We start from the raw sequence: 23,604 nt of genomic DNA on the forward strand, positions 1-23,604 counted from the left end.
GAAACATCTCGCAGAGGTTGTTCAAAAAGAAGGAAGTCGCTGTTCCTCGTGGAGAACAAAAAAAAACAAAACTTGGTTTTGAAAGTTAATTTTATTAAATGAAGATAATATATGAAATACATTCATCATGACTAGAAAGGTGAGGCCAGACCATGTCTTAGTTCTGTCTGTAGCATATAATCTTGACTCATATAAAAGTAACTTCAAAATTCCAGTTTCTTTAAATAGTTATGCACAAAACATACAGATACACACATACAAACACGTACAGTTCCTGCCACCGTGGGTCAAGGGTGCCCTGCCCTCTCCCTGCACTGAGTCCCATGCAACAGGCTTTGAACAGCACTGTCCCCTGACAGTCCATCTCAGGCTGACTCAGACTTCAGCTCCCTAGTCACACACTGGGAGAAAGTCTGCTCTTCCTCACTGCCATCTACTTGGGCCTTGAATGGCAGACGGTTTGAATGCCACTGTCAAGGCTCTTAACATCCAATCATGTTCTTGGTGGTCAGGCCCAGTGCACCTAGGTATGTCTGTCGTTCTAAGTTTCCATTTTTCTTCCTACCCTAAAAACTTAGAAGGAACTGTCTTCTTTCTTTCTTACTTTCTTTCTTTTTTTTTTTTTTTTTTTTTTTTTTTTTTTTTTTTTTTTTTTTTTTTTTTGGGCTGATCAACTTTCACAGGCTCCAAAGCTAAGTCTTTAAGCAGAACCAGAGAAATCCCGATAGCTTTTCTTTACTTTTGTGGGAAAAGGACATTTACTAAAGTCTCTTAATGATCACGAATTAGATTATTAAAATCGGAATAATACGGGATCCTCTATGGTCTCCCCCCCCCCCAATTGCTGGATATTTGGATGAAAAACCTCAGGATGCTGTTCTCATCCGTTTCTCTGGTAGCCTCTGTCTCATCGCCTGACTTACACACTGCAAACAACAAGAGCTTTTGCGAATGGACAAAGATGTCTTTGGCCAGCCCTACCTGATTTTCTTTTTCTCCAGTGTGGCTGGAAGCCCTTTCCTACTTGTCTAGTCCTGGCTGGTGAGTGCACCAAGAGCCACTGTGGGCTGCAGACAGTCTCAGTGGGGATTGCACTGGGCCTCCAGTCTCATCAGACAGAAAACCTTAAGGATGGGGTACACAGGGGAGCAGGTACCCATGCTGCTGGCCCGGTCATAGAATTAAGTGGCTAGCATGCTCTGCTCTCCCAAAGCAGCTATTCATCGTCTGCCCAGCTGTGACCGGCTCCGGCAGGTGCACACGACCTAAACACACAGACCATAATTTGCACATACAACTTCGAAGAGAGCCATTTTAGAGACCCAGGGCTCACAATCTCTAGACCCCAAAGAGCGGGCACCCTTTTCTACCCTGTCTTCCCATGTCTACCCTGTTGCCATCGTCATTAGTCCCTAGGCAAGGTCTGAAACAGAAGAAAATAAGATGTTTTTTTTTTTCCTTTTGATGGCTCATTGACTAATATCCTGAGTCCTAGCCGGAGAGGGAGCTTGCATAAATTACACATCACCTGCTGTGCCAAGGAGCATAAAGTGCTTAATAAATACTGGCTGATGCTCTTTAGCTCCTCTCAGACTGCCTTGGGATGGTGAAATCCATGATGAAGTAAAGAGAAGCCGGTGAGGTCCCAACTTTGGGTGAGCAGTTTAGTAACTACACCTGGGACAACCACTATGCCACTCTGGGTCTTGGTTCAACCAGCCCGATTTAGGTACAGAGAAACCCCTTTTCTAGACCATGACTCCTAACTCGCCCCAGCTTCCTTGGATAGCTAACTATATAAAACAGGATAATGCATAAGTGTCTTGTCTATATATATTAATACTTGAGATAAAACCTGTTTAAAATGTGGCTTTTGAGCCCATCAGTAGGCAACCTTACTAGGCCAAACTGGACCACTTAACTCCTCGTGAGCAGTATGCGAAGGTCAGGCCTGCAAGCTTGGGTATGACCTCAATGCATCTACTAGAAGAACTGATGGTGGCTCTGGCCTCGGAAGCCAAGCGCCACCCCCACTGACACATGTTAAACATGCTTTGGATGGTAAACAGACAACAGAAGACTCCCGGGAAAAGATTTAAGATTAACTGTGGTTCCCAAGAACATGTGCCCTGGTCTAGGAAACATCCCTCATGTTCTGCTCTGATACCTCTTGGAAGGGGGCCCGAAAAAGCGGAGGCCAGGAGTGAGAAGTCACTGAAGTAGCATAGCGGAGCCCTTTCCTGCACGGGCTCCGCAGGAGGGACGCATCCCAAAGCTTTCTCCTGTGCCTCCTGTTTGCTCTGTTCTCCCTTTCCTCTGTAAGAGAGACAGAGCAGGTCAGTGCATGCAGCCATGAGCTAATGGGCTTACTGCCTCTAGTCCCACAGCTGCAGGGAGGGTGGTTGGGGCCATGGCTTGTGGGCGGGCAGTCGCTCGAGGCACCTGCTCCTTCCTGTCCAGGTTACCCTGAGGCTTTGCGGGGAATTTCTCTAACAATAGTATCCTTCACATGTCACTAACTGGGGTTACATTCTTGTTAGTCAAAACAGCAACAACAAACAAAACAAAAAAACAAAAAAGCACGATTAAAGGTCACGAAAAGCAGCTGGCTCCTGTGGAGCGGAATAGGTGTAAACTCATAGATGTATAATACTGTCAGAGGCTGGTTGTCGGGGCTGGTGAGAAGCTTAGGCGGGCGGGGAGGAGTACAACACCACGGAGTTGTAGTCTGGGGGTGGAGAACAGCAGGACTCCTTCCCCAGCTCAGAGTCGTCATCCTGCACCGGCCTGATGTGGCCACAGCTGGAGAAGCAGAAGCTGGGCCTTGGCAGATCGGAAAGTCCCGCCTCCTTGCTTTTACTTGCTATTCTCAAGCTAAAGAGAAAGAGAAACAAACAGTCAATCAAACGCCTCCCTGATGTTTTCTGGGCAAAGACTAAGCAGGTCACCTGTCCTTACCTGATCTAGAATCCCTCCTGTCTCTAGTCAAACGTTCTTTGTTTGGAATATATACACTACCTCGGTGCAGCTGGGTGGAACGAGCATGCCTGTGGCCGGGAGTGGAGTGTTCGAGGAGATGGGATTCTCACTGGAAACAAGACTTGGGAATAGCCCTGTTCTATTCTTGAATCAGGTAGCTCCTGTAATCAGCTAAATCGGAGGTGGGGTGGGGGGCTGCCTGCCCTTCCCCCAATATCATGTCAAATCCTGGGAGCCTGAGAGCCACTCTGCAATTAAGCTGAGGTTTAAAGAGGAGGAGGTCGTTCTGAATTAGCCAGGTGGACTCCAATGCAGTAGGCACACAAATAGCAGTCATAACCAACCAGAGAGAGGGCTTGAGGACAGCCCAAACTGAGGACAGCAGGAAGCCACAGACACGGTGAGAGGCAGATAGATCACTTCCCACCAAGCCTCCGAAGGGCGTGCGTCCCTGCCAACACCTTTACTTTGGACTTCCGGCCTGTAGAAATATATTCCTCCTCCTAGTCACATCCGTGGTTAGTGGTTTCAGGAAACAGACCGTGCACACAGTCATTACAGGCAGCTCCTGAGCGCAGCGTGGTCTAGGAGACTGTTATTCTCGGGTATCATACATTACATGAGCCCAAGATGGATACAGGAGGGAGAAAGGCATCTTCTAGCCTGTAATATTGGGTTAGAATCACTGTTTAGTGAGAGCTGGGATGGAGAGAAACCCATGAGCCACATGAGGTAGACCAGCCTGGACAGGCCTGGCTCTGGTCGTTAATCTTTAATTGCAGGGTAGAGGATATAAATTAGGGTTTGTCTTTTCCTCATCAAAGATCAAGTAAAAAAAAAAAAAACAACAAAAACTCACTCTTTTCCTCCCACACACTCCTTAATAAGACACAAAAGATTGGCTAGCTACCCTTTCCTTGGTCGAGATTGGGGTCCATTAATCTGTAACTTTAACACCAAGGCCTACTTCTGAGACTGCATCACAGGGAAAAGGCAAATGTTTGCCCGGGAGTCCCCGTCTTTTCAGTGGTCTGCTGGACTCGGGAGTTTGAGTCCAGTCACAGCTCAAATCAACTGCAGCACGTGGGCTGGCCATCTGGTTTGTTGTTGCATGTATGGGTGTTTTGTTAGCCTGTATCTGTGTGTCCCCCCGTGTGTGCCTAGTGCCTCCAGACAGCAGAAGAAGGCGTCAGATCCTCTGGAACTAGAGTTAACAGATGGCCGCTGGCCCACACGTGAGGGCTGGGAGCCAAACGGGGTCCCCTGCAAGAGCAGTCAGTGCTCTTCATTGCCAGACTCGAGAGCCAGGCATTTGAGCCAGGAAAGTTAGGTAGGAAGGTAAGTGGCCAGGCTTGGGTGACCTTCGGCTTAGAGAACCACTGAGGTCATCTCTACCAGTCCACTGTACAGCCGGAGCCCAGTGATTCCGAAATGATACAGAACTGAAGGAAGAATTGCCTGACGGATCAAGCCGCAGGGGATTGTGGGAACATCTACAAGTGAGACGTGGGTAATGGATGCAGCAGGATGCAGATAATCCTGATTGTAGAAGTTTGAATTCTCAGGGTTACAGACAGGACTGTGTTCCCTTGCTAGCCCAGGGACCAGAAACGGGACGTGTTGTCTCGTGAGTCTGTGGACACGTCCAAATCGTCCTTCACAGCTGGACACATCTGGCTCCTTTCCATCAAGGCCCCATATTTCTCAGGCTCAGCCTGCCTGTTACAAGAAGCCCCAGTCTTCCTTGTCACAGAGCCTGGGGTTCATATGCCTAATATTGTGACCCCTTTTCTCATCCCTGGGTGTGGGGTGGTTGCTTTTCTGCCATGCCTGAACACTAGGAGGCCAGGTAGCCTTAAACATCCCACCCAACAAGCATCCCACCGTCCCTGGCATCCTCCTCCTCCCCCACCCCTATCCGGCTTCCTTACTCTATCTTCATGGAGGCCTTGGGCTTGGTCTCAGTCCAGGTGAACCGCTTCAGCAAGGGGGAGCCCAGCAGAGTGCTAGTGTCCAGCTGATAGTCCTGTGGGGTGAGGAGAGGAAGGTGACTCATTTGCTTGGCCAAGCAGGCTCCACAGTGACTCTGGGAAGACACTGGGAGGCACCACTGAGGTGTGGCCCCATGCTGCCCTCAGCAAACACAGCCCCCGCCCACCAGCACTGTGCCTGTTCCTTGTACTGACATCTGTGAGCTCGTCAGAGACAAAACAGTGCCTGTCGTGGGCAACTTTGCCACCCTCCTTCCAGAAGGTGAGGAAAATAAGAAGGAATTACAGGGCCTGAGGAGATGGCTCAGTGGATTAAGTGCTTACGGGGCACACATGAGAACCTCAGAGTCCTCATAAAAGGCAGGCATTGTGACTCAGGTGTGTCACCCCAGCCCTGGGGGCAGGAGGTGGGGATGGAGACAGGCAGGGCCTGGAGCTTGCTGGCCAGCTACTCTAGCTCAACTGTGAGCTCCAGGTTCCTTGAAAGATCCTGTCTTTAAAAACAAATCAATTAACCAACCACAACCAACCCCAGTAAGATGAACAATTGAGAAAGACACCCAACCTTGGCCAATGGATTCCACACATACATTGGGGGGCAGGCACATATGCACAGAGGTGCACACAGCATGCACGTAGACATACACACACATACATGCAATGGGAAATTACATGTAACTGCTTGGTATTTTCCGTGTGAAATTTTCACGCAAATTATCATATGTTAAATTATCGTATATGCAAATTATCATATATGTTAAAACAAAGCTTGGTGTCTGGCTATGAGTATACTATCGTACGTAAGATTTCAAGGAAATTATAGATGTGGTGGGATAATTTTCTCTTGGAGAGTCTCTGGCATCTGCCATGTGTGCATATTTTAGATGCACATTTGCGTATGCATGCTTGCATATGCATATGTCCTATTTGCCATAGTTTCTAGGAGCTGTGGTCCAGTCATCCTCATCATGGATTTCCCACCTGCCCTTCAGTACTGTTACTGCTGATATGGAGGGGACTCCACACTTGGTTCCTCCCTCCCGCTGAGGCTCTTCCTGGGCCATTTGAACACCGGTGAGGACCCAGGGCTGCCAAAGTGCTCTCATCGTTTGCTCCACTTTAGGGGTAGCCGAACCTTGAGAAATTCTGAGGTTCACTCAGTGTTATTCCTGGAACTTGAACCACACTACTGAGCCACAGCACAAAATTTTAATACATTATCATGGACTGCATGCTACCACTTAAAATGGAGATGCCTTTATATTTTGAAGTCACCATGACCCTTTATCGTGTGTGTCTATGAGGCTCAGGTCATATTTATCTTTTATGTGTGTGCACTGCATGTATGCCTGGCACTTAAGACTAGGGCTTCCTGTCCCCTGGAACTAGGCTTACAGCTGGCTGTGAGCCCCCATGTGGGTTCTGGGACCCGAACTGGGATCCTCTGGAAGAGCAGCCAGTGCTCTTAACTACTGCAGTGTCTCTCCAGGCCCCAGCATTGAGGTTTCTCCTCTTGAATTATGGCACTGTGTTTGTCTCGGGAGCTCACTCCACCCTGTCCAAGGGCCTCTCCATAGCCTTGCTGACAGGAGCTTCTGGTTGGCCAGTTTACTCTGGTGTGCTCTGACCAGTGTGTCTGGGTGGGAACATGGCTGCTCAGCTGCAGAGCCTTCCGCCAAAGGGACCTAGGGCCTCCGTGGACTTCTTTCAGACCTCTGCACGGGGCCTCTGTGGTATCACAAGGCCCAGCCACTCGCACATCTTACATTCTTAAAGAAAGAAGGGTGTGTCCTTGATAGCCAGCCTACAAGAGAGCCCCGGGAACATACACAGGGACTACTCCTTCCCCTTCTGGAGAGCTGGTGGGACAGAATGGCCCTGGAGTGAACTCCAGGACTTCTTCAAACTGTGGCATTCTCTTTCACATTGGCTCCGCATGGTGAAGTCTGGCTGTCTATTCTTCCCCCATCTTGGAACCTTGGCCTCTACTGATCACTGGTCCTCACTGGCCAAGCACTGCCTGGGGTGGCTGCTTCGACAGGGGAAGACTTCTGACAGGGAGCACTGTGTCCTTATTATCATGACTTACCTCAAACATGGAGGTGGAGTTCGGCGAAAGCTCCTCAAAGGTTTTGATTCTTTCCAGGCTCATGAATTTGAAAGCGTTTACGTATCTGATGGAGAAGTAGAAAGAATTATCAAGGTAGGAGAAAAAGGCTCACACCAATGAAATGAATCAGGACATTATAGAACCTGAGTGGACCCATCCACCTGGCAACCAAAATACCAACTGACTCAGACTCGCTCCTTCCTATACTCTAGGGACCCTCAGGGTAACGTCACTCCCCCTGTGTAGTGCTTCAGTCACTTCACACACACACACATACACACACACACACACACACACACTATATATATATATATACACATACACACATATATATATATACACACACACATACATATATATATACACACATATAAATATATATACATATATAAATATACACATGTATATGTATGTATATATACACACACGTGTATATATACACACACGTGTGTGTAGTGTTCAGAAAAACCCTAGAATGGCCCACTCCAGTTTCTTGTGGAATCAAATCATGCCGGTCATAGAGGAGACCTGAGATCTCTCATCTGGCCCGAGTGTCTTAATGGCACAAATAAGAGACAGATACCCCAGGAGGCGACATGACTTCATCTTATCCCTTATTGCTATCTACTTCCTAAAAGGATATGGAGTAACAAAATGTCCTATTGAGGCTTCATAGCTGACAGAAGTGTACAGCTGAGGGGAGGCTCCACCTGGTATATTCTGGACCAAAACTCCAATTGGGAAGGAAGGCAAATATTTCTCACTGACCACCTCCCTGCTTTCACTGACTAGCTACTGGAAAGACCTGATGGGAAGCCCCATGGGATGGCTGCTCATAGGCCAACCTACTCCTCAGTTAAACCATTGGCCTACAGTCCTACCTCGATTCCTATTGAGTCTCTGGTTCCACCCTCCACCCCATTACTACCCCAGCCAGGCTTTATCATTTAAAACTGGACAACTGGTCTGCGTCAGCCACTTGGACTGGATGTTGGGTATGACCTGTGAAGTCAACCTGTCACCTTCACAGTTCTGGGCTGTCTGCTTCAAACCCTGTTACAGAGGACTGTTCATGTTTTCCAACTGCTGCATCTCTATCCTATGCCTTGCCCTTGGTAGCAGAAGCGAGGGTTAAGCCTGAGCCACTGCAGGTAACAATACGAGAAGGTTCCCAGGACCATCTAACTGTCCTCAAAGGACCCAGACGACATTAGGAACCTGGACAGAGAGGGTCAGACTTCCTGGGTTGCAAACTCAGCTCTGATATTTGATAGTCACCCATTCTGCTAAGTTCTCATCTCTGTAGTTGACAAGTCCCTATTTGTCAGAGATAATATGTGCTTGGTAGGATGCTTTGTACATCAATGTTGGATGTTTCTGTACTCGAAAGTTGTCGGTATGTGCAAGATGCCGGCACAGCACCAGACTGCAGTGTGAGCTTCTATAACCAACAAGTAATTACTCTCACTGGCCTGCCCACCTCCCATAACCGTTGGTTCTTTCAGCTTCTGCCCAGTTTCTGCTACAGTAATGCATGGTGTAAAAATTCCTTAGCTGAGGAAAAACAAACAAACAAACAGAAAGGGGGGCTGGTTTTATTTAGTTTTATGTAACTTTTCTTCTTGGCTGTCATTTTTTCTGAGACACAGTTCCACTATGTAACCCAGGCTGGCTTTAAACTTGTATCCTCCTGCCTCAGCCTCCTGAATTCTGAGATTACAGTCCTGGGCTCCCCAATCTGGGTTAGAGTATTCTATGGACTCACATATGTTTAATCACAGTCAATGTCATGAAAATCAGGCTACCTTTCTGAATAAGATAATAAATAAGATAAGAAACACAATATCTTATTTTTCATTCCTTTTTAAGCTTAGGGGAAAGAAAGGAAAATCTGCAGCTCCTCCAACTTACAGAACACATAGATAAAACCTGGCAGAGTATTAACAACGACTGGATTCAGGGGGCAGAACAGATGCCCAAGTCTTTCCTTTCTGTTTCTTTCCTCTCCTCCCCCCATGCTCCCCTTTCCTCCTTTGTCCCCTCTTCTTTCTGTAATAAAACTAGGGAACAGAATCTCACCTCACATCATCAGAGCTTCCGGAATGAAACTGTGGATCTGCAAAGCCATCCTTGAAAAGGTCCTCAGAGAAGGTGGGGGTTGAGTATGTGAAGCCGCTGTTTCTCGTCAGTATGGCATTGAGGGGGATGTAGTCTTTCCCATCCTAGAAAACCGAAGGTAAACCTCAGAACTCAGAAGGTACATCACCGACGGTTCTCCTGCAAGGACTCGGATATGGGCACACACACACACACATGCGTGCACACACATGGCTCACACACACACACACACACACACACACCTCTCATACATGTCTCTCTCTCTCACACACACAAGTCTCTCACACATTCAGTTTTTCTCTCTCTCTCACACACACACATGTCTCTCACACATATATCTCTTTCACACACATACACACACTCTCATACACAAGTCACTCTCACACTTACACAAGTCACTGTCACACACACAGTCACACAAATCTCTCTCACACACATTCTCTCTCTCTCTCTCTCTCTCTCTCTCTCTCTCTCTCTCTCTCTCTCACACACACACACACACACACACACACACACACACCACTATTTCATTCTTGTTCTTCCCAGTTAGGAACACACTCAGCCTTCGGATCTAGATAAACTTTGCTTTACCTGTTGGACGTTGGCTTGAAGCAGGTCACCAAGTTTCTCCACGAGTTCAGCAAACCGGGGCCTCTCTTTGGGGTCTTTGTGCCAGCAATCCAACATGATTCGGTAGCTGTTGATGAAGAGCACACAGAAGACGTTGTAGAACATTGGGGTCTATCTGGGCTGCCCTGCACATTACATGAGGATTGTCGGTTCTCAGTCCAGACCACGCCGTTGATAATGTGTGACATGCTTTTCTATAGCATTAGCACCTAACAGTCTGTGTGGGTCAGGTCCTGCTAGCAGGGGCACACACTATGACAGACTAACCCTCCTGAACTCCTGACCCACCTTTGTTAGGCACCAGGACTGAGTCTTATAGATCAGAGAAGGGGGCTTAGATAGGAAAGGGGTGCTCTGTGTGATTGAGTGTGAAGTGGAGCACCCCTCCTCTCTCAAGAGGAGGACGGAGTTCCTGAAGCTAAAAACATTCTTGAGTTGTAACGAAGGTTGGCTCCACGTGGCTTCTTTGTTAAGTATTGGCATCTGTAGCACCTCATACTTCCTTACAGAAAGACCCTTGTTTCCTTGGGGGAAATCCTTGCCCTTCTTTGGGAAGGTCCTCAGACTTCCTTAGGTTGGTCCTGAGATTCTCAGAAGGTTTCTTAGACTTCCCTGGGAAGGTTCTGCAATAGACCCCGGTGGTAAAGACACCAGGTCCACCACAGTAGCTCCTCGGTATGTGTGCAAGGGTCTACTGTGTGACTGCTTAGTATTCACCCAGAATTTCAAAGCCCCTATTAGGACTAAGTAGTCTCTCGCCACTAAAGCAAAACCAGGCTGCGCTTCTGGGTTGGAAACACTGGTCTCCATATCACAGAGGCCCAATCTTGTCCTCAGGTTCCTACATCAACAGGGTTTTTTTGTGCTTGGCTTTTCGTTTTTACTTTAGCAGCATTGGCTTTGGGCTCCCCTTTCAGCCATGTCTACTCCCTGTGTAGAGAGCATGCTGGGGATCCCTATACACACTGCCAAGTGCCCCCAACCCACTCACTACCCCCGTGCTCTCTCTCTCTCTCTCTCTCTCTCTCTCTCTCTCTCTCTCTCTGCCAGATAGCAGAAGCCACACTACCTCTTAAGATCCTACATGGATCTCCATTTAAAGTAAGTGTGTACAGGTTACCTGTTTTCTGTGTGTTACTTAAGCAAAAACATGCCACAAAGGCAGGTGGTCAATTAAAAAACACAAACAAACAAACAAACAAACAAACAAAACACCTACAAACAGACAAACCACCTTAAGCCAGAATTCATCCTGACCATACTCAAGCTTCATGGCGTAAGGCTTCCAAAGTTGGCTGAAAGAACATCAGATACTGACTTCGGAATTCTAAAGCTGGTCGCACGGGGGAGGAAAGGTGGAATGAGGAAACACAGAGGGGCCGGAGCCACTGGGTAGGGGACGTATTTCATTCCGCAGAGGCCTTATCTCTGCAACCTCGTCATTGTCACGTCAATGATGTGATGTGATGGGGAAGCAGCCTTCTGGGAGGTGTGCCTAACTGGGCCTTCCCCTCCCTAGTTTCTCCAGGGTAAAAGCAGCAGGGAGACTTGTAATCACCTCTGGATACCAGGTGTGCTCCCGGCTTGTTCTTTTCTCACTCTATACCCTGACCTGCAAGGCAAGGCAGACACCCGTGTGGGGTAACAGGCATCTGATTGACGGGCACTGGGTTGGGGGCAATTCACTCAGTGCAACATTACAGTTTTATCTACTCACTCAGTAAAGCTGGGGTGGGGTGGGGGTGGGGTGGGGGTTCAGTTGCATCCAAGACCAGTTGAGGGGCTTGTGGGAAGAGTCTACAGGCTATTAGCCTAATTTTCCCAGGTACACATCACTGTAGCCCAAGCTCAGGTCTTGGGTGTCCAGTAGAGCTGCACTGAATTAGAATATCACTTTCTTGTGATTGGAACAAGGAGGTGACTTCATCCTCTCAATTCTCACATCCCTGCAAACATGGCTGCCTCAGAACAAGGCTGACTGAGAACATGGCTGCCTAAGAAAATGGCTGTCTGAGAACAGGGCTGCCTGAGAACATGGCTGCCTCAGAACATAGCTGCCTCAGAACAAGGCTGACTGAGAACATACATGGCTGACTGAGAACATACATGGCTGACTGAGTACATACATGGCTGACTAAGAACATGGCTGACTGAGAACATGGCTGACCTGTATCTTCCTTTTGAGGAAATATTTTACAGAGCCATAACTTATCTTTTAAATTCTGAACTGTACCCTATAGGCTGTTTGGGGCCAATGAGCTACCTGGAAGAGGTTTGTGGAAACACACAAAGGCTTGATAAGCCCAGGGCCTTGCTAATCTTGGGTTTGCTTGAGATAAGATCTCACTAAGTAGCCCTGCCAGGCCTTGAACTCCCCATTGGTTCACCTCAGGCTTCCCAGTGTTGGGATTACAGCGTGTGCCTCCACACCTGGCTTTAGAGAATTCTTCAGCCCAAAGTTGAGTGACTGCCTGCTTCTAGAATTATTCTGATAAATATGAGGGCTGTAAATGGGCCCTGAGTGCTGGACTGCAATTGCTAACTGACTGGCAATGGAGCCTTGGGCAGATCGTCATGCGCCTTGCTTTGTCATCTGTAAAATACAGCTGATGGAGGCACGAACTTCACGGGCTTATTGTGAGCAGTAGATACATTAAACTTGTTCAAGGCCTGCTACCAACAAGCACTACTGATAGTAAGTTAACCTGTATCATTCTATAATAACTGCAATTATTATTACCGTTGGCAACTAAACTTCCTTGTGGTTTTTAGATTATGTGAAAAGCAGGGCATATTAGCTCAACACACCTATTGTACAGAGAACACCCTCTTGGGGAACATGGGATTGGCTTCTGTCTTCTCTGCTCTTTAGCTGGCAGAAGGCATGATGCTGTATTTCTCAGATTTTGGTATTTTTCCGAGGTCAGATTATCATATCTGCCTTACCAACTCCTCAAGATTGTGGGAAGTTTATGTGAAACTGTCTTGGCAAAAGCATCAGCACAGAGTGACCTCATTCCACCTCTCTTTGCAGGGCCTAAGGATCCCACCAAATCTAAAGCAACCCCTCCTGTAGCCCAGATGTTCCTGGGTCAGCCTAGCCATTGGACTTCCCTGAAGCACATCAGTGTCTTTCCTGCCTTCAGGTCTGAGTCCATGTCTCTCTCATCCAGTTCCCTGTCTTGGCATTGACCTAGCTTGCTCCTGAGATAGAGAAGGAAAGAAACAGTGACCTTGCCCCTTTGGCCACGCCCACACTTCCTTCTCTGTCCTTCACTCTTCCCCAAGGGCCAGCCCAGGGCTCTGCAGGATCTCATTGTGTGTGGGTGGAGAGGGGAGGCCGCCTGCCAGTTCAGGAAAGGTGGCGCCACCTCAGGGAGGCCCAAGTCCTTGTCAGCAGCTCACCCAAACTGCAAATGTCATCACATTCCTGTTGAGGCCTCCGAGTGCTAAAACGGCACAGTTACAGGAAATGGTACCCACAAGTGTCAAGCTCGCCCGCTGACAATCGAGAAGCTGCCCGAGCCTATCTCCTCTCATTCCTAAAGGCACCTCCACAAGCCCATTGTTCAAGAGCTCTCACGACTTCCCAGCTACCCCACATCTGTCCGTCTGTCTACTATCTATCTATCTATCTATCTATCTATCTATCTATCTATCTATCTATCTATCTATCTATCCTATCATTTATCTATCACCTATCTTTCTATCATTTACCTATCTTTCATCTATCTACCTGCCTACCTACTTATCTATCTATCTATCTATCTATCTATCTATCATTTACTATATATTTCTATCCTGTATGTATGTATGTATGCATGTATGTATGTATGTATGTATGTATGTATCTAATTGATCATCTATTTATATATAAGTTTTTGGCAACAGGTTTGGTTTTTTTTTTTTTTTTTTTTTTTGGTTTTTTTGAGACAAGGTTTCTATGTATAGCCCTGGCTGTCCTGGAACTCACTCTGTAGACCAGGCTGGCCTTGAACTCAGAAATTCGCCTGCCTCTGCCTCCCAAGAGCTGGGATTAAAGGCGTGCGCCTCCACCGCCGGGCGGCAACAGGTTCTTAAGTAGCTCAGAACAGCCTTGATAATTATACAAAACTGCAAATGACCTTGAATTCTGGGTCCTTCTGCTTCCACTTCCAGAGTACTGTGGCTACTGGCACAGTATATGAAGTGTTGGGGATGACCCAGGAACCTTGTGCATGCTGAGTAAGCACTACTAGAGCAACTGAGCTACATCCCTATCCCTGTGGAGTACAGACAGCATAAAGCAAGCTCCTGGGACTCTGTAGATGGAGAACAGTGCCACAGAGACCTCTTGAGCCTTGACTGGAGGTGGATTGGTTCTCTGGGCTCTACTCAGTGAACGAGGTCTTGCCTTCAGTTCCTAGGTGCTATTCATTTTGTCTGGCTTTCTGACTCCCGTTCCCAGCTAATGGCCTCGAAAGGTTCTATGGGTGGGTTAGAGAGGAAACAGGGATGGCTCCAGAACACCTCCCCGCTCAGGATGTCACTCCAGACATCCTGAGCCACAGCAGAGCCCAGCTGAGCCAGCATCACTGAAGAGTGGGGCTGAAAATAAACCTGTGCCCTTACTCACTCACTCCCCACCCCAGGCACCCTGTGCCCCTTACCACGCCCGCCCCAGGTCCCTGATGAGCGCTCAGTGGGGGGTGGGAGGGACATGGAGGTGTGAGCTTACATTTCAGGTGTGGCATACTCTGGGGTTCTCATCCGCATGCCTTCCTTCAGGCGGCTGCAGAAGTCTTCATCCATTTGTATTCCTGGGTATGGAGAACCCCCTACAAGGGATGGTGTGGAAAGACACATTAAGGCTTCTAGTACAAAAGAACATGGGGGCAGGTGTGTGTGTGTGTGTGTGTGTGTGTGTGTGTGTGTGTGTGTGCATGATGGTGCACTTTCAGTTCTAGCGCTTGGGAGGCAGAAGCAGATGGATCTCTTGTGAGTTCAAAGTCAGGGAAGGCTACAAAAGAGACCATGAGGGGCAATTTCCCTCCCTTCCTCAAAGTGATGCTTTAGCTGAGAAAGGTCCTACATGACTGTAATCCCAGTTCTTGGGAGCGAGGCTGAGGCAGGGGAATTGTTAGTTTGAGGCTAGTATGGGCTATCTAGTGAGCCTATCTTTAAAAAAACCCAAAAATAACTCTACAGTGACATTTTCACGATAAATCTCCAGTGGCTGAGGTAAACCCTGGCACAGGGCGGTGCTTGGCAGGTCCTTCCTGAGGGCACATCCTTGGCTGATTCATGGCTGTCCCAGTGTCCACAGTTGCTTGTTTGGTCAGAGGGAAAGGCAATCTAAAGTATTCCTGTCTTTGCCCCACAAATAACTCTAAGGAAATCTGATCCTTCGACTCTGTGGCCTGAGTTAATAACCTCCCTTTGGAAAACCAATGGACTTGGATTAGGCTACCAATGGACCACTCCTGCCTTTCAGAAAATGGCCTTCATTCTGAGGTTTTAAGAATGAGAGGTTATTACGGGTCTCAGGAATTGAGCCTTGGGCACCCAGGGCAAGGCTGGCTAGGGTGGATGGGGGCTGCTCCAGAGTCTGCAGCGCTGAGGGTACTGTCTTTGCCAGCCTATCTAACAGTGCCTGGTCAGTCCTCTTGTGGGTAGCCTGGGCTAGGTAGGGTGGGTAAGGCATTTCAGGACACTCTGCTCAGCCCTCTAGCCAAGGCCACCCAGCACGTGTTTGCCTGTGCTTTCTAGTAATGGCTACTGATAGGAAGCAGCTGCATAGGAGACGTGCAGGGCTTGGCACCGTGTCACAGCAAGGCCATCAGAGCTACTGTGCTGCTTTCAAGGACTGGAAGCAACAGGTGCCTGTCGTCGAAGGCAGGGGAATGCTTTTCACACATTACAGGAACCTAGGGGTGTTACCGCATGCGTTTTATTTGCTGGGAAAGGAATCTTTTTTCTTTTTTTTTCATTTTGGCAAAGCCTGAAAGATCCTTGGCTAGTTTTCACACTTGGGGGCACCTCGCCATCCCTGTGTGCATCTGGAGGAACAGGGCTTTGAGGACGGTTCCTAGAAACCCAGAGTAGATGGGCTGGAGCACTGGCTGCTCTTGCAGAGGTCCCAGGTTCAGTTTCCAGCTCCACATTCACCCAGTTCTAGAGGATCTGATGCCCTCTCCCAGGCTGTATGCACATGGTGCTCAGACATTACACGTAGGCACAACACACACACTGTGTGCATGTGTATATGTGTTACACATATACACCGTGTATATAGGTGTATATTTACATGTACACATATACATATATATACATATATATGTGCATATGTTGTATATGTATATTTACACCAAAGACACTAGATCAAAGCCAGCTGCCTCTAACAATGCCTTCTTCTGGTCCAGCTGTGAACATCAGGGCCTGCCCTGAGAAAAAACTCTGAGGCAGCAGATGCATAGAGGGAAGGGGTGAAGACATGAGAGCTGGCGTTGGAGATATCGGAGAAAGGGGCAAAGGACAGACTGACAGACAGCTCTGTCTTTAGATTTCCTGCCACCTGACTCTGCTGAGAATGGTTTAAACCCTCCCTGTGGTATCTGTACATCCAACACTGTGTGAGTTCAAGTGCAGACCTCGAGGTGGGCTGTGTCCACCGTATGCTCTGCATAGCATATAGACGCCCGCTTCTGGGTTGTTCCAACCACTCCCTCCTCCACATTTACCTAAGGAGAAGATCTCCCACAGCAACACGCCATAGGACCACACATCACTCTTGGTGCTGTAGACCTTGTCAAAGATGGATTCAGGAGCCATCCATTTTAGGGGAAGTCGAGTCTGGAAGACAGCAGTGGGGCCTTTGAGCATGCTAACAAAAGTGATGTCCACACCCAGGGCCCAGGGGACCCCTTCCACTGAACACTTCAGAAGAACTAGAACACCTGCAGTTTCCTATACCGGAGAAAAGCATAGAGCTAGCTCGTGGCAGGTCATCCTCCAGCCTCTGGAGAGCAGGCATGGCAAGTAGACTTCTCTGTTGCACCTAGAAGGTCCTGGTTCCATGGTTCTTAAAAAGCTGTGTTCTCATGGTACCTTCCCTGCCTACACAGGGACACTAAGGGCTTGGTAAAGAGGTCTGAATTAGGAAATATCCTGAAAATTGATAGCAACTCCTATGAATTTCTTCTAAGGTTGTGAAAGATATCCCTCTGAAAAAGGACAAATAGTTAAGTCTTGAACTTGGAGCTAGGAGCGACTCAGGGGTGGAATGTGTGCTTGGTATGTCTGAGATCCTGGCTTCAGTTCCCATCCAATCTCCCACATCCCTGGAATGAGGGAATGACTTTGTATTAAAGTTTTCCATTTAGGAGAATAGATGGCTGGATCTCAAGCATGCAGACCCTGTTCTGACAGCAGGGACCACAGTGAGTTTGTGGGAGTTTGGCCTGCTGGCAGGGTTGGGAGACTGGGGGAAGCAAAGCAAGATGTCTGGGACAGTGGAGAGACAAAGACTGTGGAGGAATGAAGAGATGCCAAGGACAGCAAAGAGGGTCAAACTGAAACACAGGCGGAAGCAGTCTCTGCAGCCTGGAGCGCCACTGCAAACTGGGCTATTTCCCTCTTAGAAAAAGAGTAGCTGGGGCTGGTGAGGTGGCTCAGCAGGTAAGAGCACCCGACTGCTCTTCCAAAGGTCCTTAGTTCACATCCCAGCAACCACATGGTGGCTCACAACCATCCATAACAAGATCTGACACCCTCTTCTGGTGTGTCTGAAGACAGCTACAGTGTACTTACATGTAATAAATAAATAAATCTTAAAAAAAAAAAAAAAGAGTAGCTGAGAGGCTGAGAAGTGGCTCAGCAGTAAAGAGCCGGCTGTTCTTACACAGGACATGGGTTCAGTTTCCAGAACCCACATGGTGACTCACAACCATCTGTACTTCCAGTCCCGGGGAATCTGACGCCCTCTTCTGGCCTCCTTGGGCACTGCATGCATGCAGTACACAAGACATACATTTAGGTAAACCACTCATACACATAAAATAAAAGTTAAAAAGAAAAGAAACAGTTACTAAGAAGGGTTTCTGAAAGTGTGTTCCCGGGGTGTCCGCATAGTATGGTCCAGAAACTTGTTGAAAATGCAGATTCCAGTCTCCCTCCACCCTCCCCACCCTCCCCACCTTCCTTACCCTCCCTCTGGACCTTCTGCATCAAGGGATCTGGGGGGGTGATGACAGCAAGCCTTGGTTCAGAAAAGCTGCTAGGTGATGTGTGTTTCCTACAGTCTGAGAGCCCTGCTGCAGAGCAATCAAGAGAACCCAGACATTATTAGCTAAAGCCCTCCTGGCAGAGGCCAGACAAGAGAGGACACTAGAGGTCACCTAGTAAGTGACAAATAACATTATGTTCAAAAACAAATGGGGAAGAGAGGCCAGCATGAGCCAGAAGGGAGATGGGTCCCACGGAAGGCGTCCCTGGAGGTAAGCAGCTTCCTCCGTTCAGGATAGTGTGTACCGTCCCGCACTCTTTCCGGAAGTACAGACACCTGGTGAATCAATCACCGGGGCTTATCTGAGGGGAAGAGGCCACGCTGTTCTTTTCAGTGGGACATGGGACTCCCAGAGGGGCGGCAGGCAGAGACTGATGTGGTCTCTGCAGGGCTCAGCCGGCTGCTTAGGTTAACAAGTCTCAGGTGGTCCTTCTATCAGGACAGGTGCCCAGCCAGGGATCAGAGAAGGAAGATTCCATCCCCAGAGTTCTCAGCACACAGCTCTTCTGGACCCCCCATCTTCGCAGAGCCACATGGGCATTTGGGGGATGACTGCTGAGAAACATAAGTGTTTGCAAGGGCTTCGGTCCGTGGCCTAAGCGCGACAGGGTAGAAAGGGATCGAACGTGCACCCAAGCTCACTCACATCTCCTCTCCTCACATAATCAGGGTTCTTATAAATATCCCGGGCCAGGCCAAAGTCGCAAATCTTCACCACATTGTTCTCAGATAAAAGGATGTTTCTCGCTGCCAGGTCCCGATGAATGCACTGTAATAAAACAGTTATGTAATGAACGCACTTCCCGAATCAAGCTGCTTAATTTCCTGTATCCACTCTGGGTCATTATTCTTTGGGGGAAAAAAAAAAGTGTGTGTGTGTGTGTGTGTGTGTGTGTGTGTGTGTGTGTGTGTATGAGTGTGTGTGTGTGTGTGTATGTGCGCGTGAGTGTGTGTGCACACACGAGTACTCATGTGAGCATGCATAGACCAGGACATACATGTGAAGGGCAACCGTGTGAGTTCCTGGGATCGAACTGCAGTCATCAATTTGGCAGCAAGTACCTTTACCTGCTGAGCCGGCTCACTGGCCCTGGTATCGTTATTCTTAATTCTAAGTTCCATTTCATAGGTGGTAGAGGGAGCATCTCTTAGCACACACCCAGTTACCATAAACACAGTGTGCTTCTTGTGCAAGTACAAGGTCCAGGTGGCTCAAAGGGCACATTCTACATCAGCCAGGCTCCTGTTCTATGGGAGCGTACTGGTCAACCGCACCGGCAGTCTGAATTTTGCCAGTGAGTGAGATTTCCCCCTGCGACCTTTGAGAGCAGATATTTGGGAGCTGTGGTTTGGGATGCTTTGTTTTGTTGGCTGTTTACGGTGTTTGCCGTTGTTGCTGGTTTTAAGACAGACTCCCGAGGTGTTGTGTGCCCTGACCTGGAACTCACCCAGGTTGGCATGTAACCAGGAATCCCCCTGCCTTGGCCTCTCGGGTGCCTGGATGTCCATGGTTTGGACTTGAGCTGAGGGTTTCTGAGAAGCCACATGTGGGTAACTGAAGATAGCTTCTTCATGAAGCCTCGAGAGTTTGGAAGTGTGCCAGAGGGCACCATGGAAGACAGTGCTCCTGGGTTTGTGTAGTCCGAAATACCCAGGAAGATTTTACCCTTAAATGCTATCTGCAGGCTCAACATCCTGGTACCTCTCCATATCAGAGCAAATCAATGTTATTGTGGTGAGGCCTGGTGTACAGTTAACAACCTAAACAAATATAAACAAATACTAGAAAAATAGCTTCACAGCAGAGGTGTGTACTCAGGCCTCACAAAAAGACAAATCAGTAGCAGAATGCATTTTCAAATATGTTACCATTAAGTTATAAAAATATATCCAACCCGATTTAAACACTACCCAACATATTGTATTGAGAATTGACATCATTATTGAATATTGGTTAACATATGCAATCTGTATGTTTTCAGACATCATTTAAAAGATCAAAATAAAAGTGGGGAGCAGGGAAGAGACATGAAAGGCACATGTGTTGTCTCTTACATGGATGTTCTAAGATTAATAACATACATAAAAACAAATTCTAAAATGTAAAGTGAAAACTTTTGAAAACACTCAAAACCCTTTTTTATCTCTGATTAAGAAAGTTAAAGAAGGGGCTAGAGAAATGTATTGGCAGTAAAGAGCACTGATTGCTCTACCAGAGGTCCTGAGTTCAATTCCCAGCAACTATGTGGTGGCTCACAACCATCTGTAATGGGATCTGATGCCCTCTTCTGGTGTGTCTGAAGACAGAGCACTCAGGTGTGTGTGTGTGTGTGTATGTATGCATGTGTATATATATATATATATATATATATATATATATATATATATATATATATGTGTGTGTGTGTGTGTGTGTGTACATATGCATATATAAAAGATTTGCAGTATTAAAAAACATTCTATTTTTTAAAATAAAGTTAGACTACAAAGAGATGAGCTGACCTTTCTGGAGGACAGAAACTCCATGCCTCTGGCCACTTGGAAACTGTAGGAAATCAGGTCTTCCATGGTGAGGGGCTGCTTGGAGATCTCACTGTAATCTACGGAGCATTAAAATCTTGTAAAGATTTTTGTGCCTGCACCAAATCCCCATTTATTGAAACAATATTCACAAAGTATAAAACACACCAAGGGCGCCACAGTTCATTGGCAAGAGAGTTTGAGTCTCAACTCAAGCATCAGAGATGTTTTCCCAGGCTGCAGGGTTGAGGGGTGGGGGGTGAAGGGTAGGGGAATGGAGATTGGGCACAATGGGTGTGACCTGGTAGGACATTACCCCCATTCCCAGGATGCTTATTAGGGTGATAAATCTGGAAGGAAAAAAATGTGTGAGATGCCTAGTATGTTGTAGAAATCCCCGAGACTGGAGGCCGGGAGGAGTGGATATGTACCCTCGTCTCCTTCCACATCGCTCACGCTTCGGTCTTCAGGGAAGCTGGAGCTGGTGATGCTTGAGCTGCTGACACTGTCTAGGCGGGGCTTCTGGCCCTGCTCCAGGCCTGGTTCCAGGTTCTCTTTCTTGAGCTCCATATGCAAGACTGCGTCCTTAGCACAGACAAGAAGCACGGGAGTGAGAGGGGCCCAAGGCAGAGATGGCTGCTGTCCAGATTAGACATGCCACTGGCCCCCGAATGCACACTGGGTGCTAGGCATTTATTTCCCAGGCTGTAGAATCTTTTATGTTCTTGCTTGGGTTCCTAGTGAACACCTCCGATCCTGGCAGCTGATAAATACTGAACACTTAGTGTGAGCTAGCATACACTCCCTCAACTTCCCCAAGAGCTTATGTCATTTTTACTAAATAATTGTCAAAATTGTGTTTGTTTGGCCTTACGAGGTGTGGGCATGGTTTGAGACAGAGTTTCTGTGTAGTCCTTGATGTCCTGGAACTCAGAGATCCACCTGCCTCTATCCCCCCGAGTGCTGGAATTAAAGGTGTGTGTTACCACTACCTGACTTGGTTTTTTTTTTTTTTTTAAAAAATAGATTTATTTTATTTTTAGTTATGTGTATGTGAACATGCATTTGGGTGTCTACCAAAGCTAGACAACGTCACTGGATTCCCTAGATCTGGGGTCAAAACAGGTTGTGCCAATATGGGTGCTGGGAAAGGAACTCCAGTGCTCTGCAAGAGCAGCAAGTGTTCCTAACTGCTGAGTCCCCCTTCCTCTCCCCCTCCCTCTCTCCCTCCCTCTCTCCCCCTCCCTCCCTCTCTTCCTCCCTCTCTTATAAAACGATTCATATGCTAGCTGGTTCTGAAGAGCTAAGTCATTAAAGCCACAGCTAATAATCGGCAAAGCCTGAAATGTAGCTTGCGCTAGCGTCCAACCAAGTTTGTCTCTGCTGCTTTTCGTAGCACCTGCCCTGTTGTTTGAAAGGCGACAGAGAGTTTGAGAGCCTCACTCAGGTGGTGTGAAAAGGGCTCTCTCTGTAATCCCTGCAGAGGCTCAAGTTTCCAGTTCTTCTCTTTTCCTGGGGGAGAGGAGATACACCTTTCTCTTGGTTTCCCTTTGAGGATGTCACACCACTACATCCTATCATGAATAGCAAATGTGGGCATCAGAATCTTGCTGCTTTTCCTCTGCCTTCTCTATAGAGTCTTCTGGCGCCTCTACTAATCATGCCATGGTGGGCAAATCCTTTCATGTTTGTCTGCGTTTCATCTTTCTCGTCTGGAAGGCACTATATTACAGTTTGTGCCTCGCAGGAAAGGACTTCCGTGTTCTCCTGTTTTGCCTTCCGTAACTCATCTACTGCTTCACACTAGAGACGCATCCTGCTCAGTGGCTTTCAGGATGGGGCTGTGTGCCCATGTGTACCCGCATGTGTATATACCCACAGGGGCCTGTGTACCGTACAGTCTGGCTTCTGCTGGCTTCTGTGTACCTAGACAGGAGCTGGGGAGGGAATGAGGCTCAGCGCTAGGATTAACCAGCCTTGACTTTTCCGGGAGGTCACTAAGAAGGAGCAGTCCTTCCACTAGAGGGCGCTGGGGAGCAAGCAGAAGACCCAACAAACTTTGGGAGGGACAGCAGCAAGCAACACTGTGATATAGGGTACAGAGGGGTTCCTACACCCAGAAAAAAAGAGAATCTCCTGGGGACACACCCCATACAAACATTTCCTCGAGTCATGTCCCTGAAGGGAGTTTTGCTCTCTTAGTTCTTCCCAAATCCTGTCTGGGATTTCAGGAGTGAAGACCAGTCATACTGCGTGTAACCCACCCTAGACACCTTTTCCTCGTGGCAGGTAAAAAGCCAAACAGTCCAAAGGAACCTCATTTTTCTCTCCACGAGGCAGCTAGCCCTGCTCAGACGGAGTCTGGAGTTTTATTTTCTGAAAGCTTACTGCCTTCTTCCTCACCGCTCGCAGAAGCTACGGGGTAGAACCTGTCCCCAGGTTACCCTACCCTTCCTCGCACCCCAGTTCAGCTATGCTCAGCAGCAGTGTGCCACCAAAGACCGGTTATGTTAGTGGACTTTGGGGACTGAGGCAGAATAGTGGGTTAATCACAAAGCACATTTAAGAGTCTTGACGGATTTGGGCTGTTCCTCCATCTCTCTTTCCTATTCCTTTAGGTTCCAAATGTGACAGATAGTCGTGAGTTTTTCATAAAACATAGCTCCACCAAGTGCCACGGGGAAGTAGACCAGTAAATATAGCCCCGAAAGGAAGCAAGCTCCTCCAAACAAAGGACGCACAAACCCACACGCTCCGTCCTGCCAAGTCCCTGGGGTGTTCTGAGGGCTTAGCGCTTCCTGAGCCCAGTCTAGGACATTAAGACTGACAGGAATCTGTGCTGCTCTCAGCTCGGGGCACCACTGCACCCCTTATTTAGTGGGGTTCTGAGAAAAAAATTCTAAAGCTGGGGGTGAAGCAAGATAGGTCTTTCTTCTCTCTTCATCTTGTGGTTACTCTGTCCTTAAGCCAATTTTTTTTTTTTTTTTTTTTTT

At 47.9% G+C, this 23,604-nt stretch overlaps 1 protein-coding gene across 1 annotated transcript in view; it reads right to left on the reverse strand.

The window, feature by feature from the left end:
* Positions 1-72: 72 nt before the first annotated feature.
* The window catches only part of Flt1 (fms related tyrosine kinase 1), a 163,535-nt gene continuing 140,003 nt past the window's right edge, over positions 73-23,604 (reverse strand). Inside the window, exons 21-30 of the mRNA XM_021162004.2 lie at positions 21,043-21,196; positions 20,594-20,691; positions 18,738-18,860; positions 16,548-16,659; positions 14,546-14,645; positions 9,790-9,895; positions 9,160-9,302; positions 7,060-7,144; positions 4,911-5,005; positions 73-2,874 (exon numbers count right to left, since the gene is read on the reverse strand). Coding sequence (XP_021017663.1) covers positions 2,688-2,874; positions 4,911-5,005; positions 7,060-7,144; positions 9,160-9,302; positions 9,790-9,895; positions 14,546-14,645; positions 16,548-16,659; positions 18,738-18,860; positions 20,594-20,691; positions 21,043-21,196 — 1,203 coding nt within the window. The 3' untranslated portion in view covers positions 73-2,687. The remainder of the gene's footprint in view (positions 2,875-4,910; positions 5,006-7,059; positions 7,145-9,159; positions 9,303-9,789; positions 9,896-14,545; positions 14,646-16,547; positions 16,660-18,737; positions 18,861-20,593; positions 20,692-21,042; positions 21,197-23,604) is intronic.

This window comes from Mus caroli, chromosome 5 (genome assembly GCF_900094665.2).
Source record: "Mus caroli chromosome 5, CAROLI_EIJ_v1.1, whole genome shotgun sequence".
Classification (NCBI taxonomy): Eukaryota; Metazoa; Chordata; class Mammalia; order Rodentia; family Muridae; genus Mus; species Mus caroli.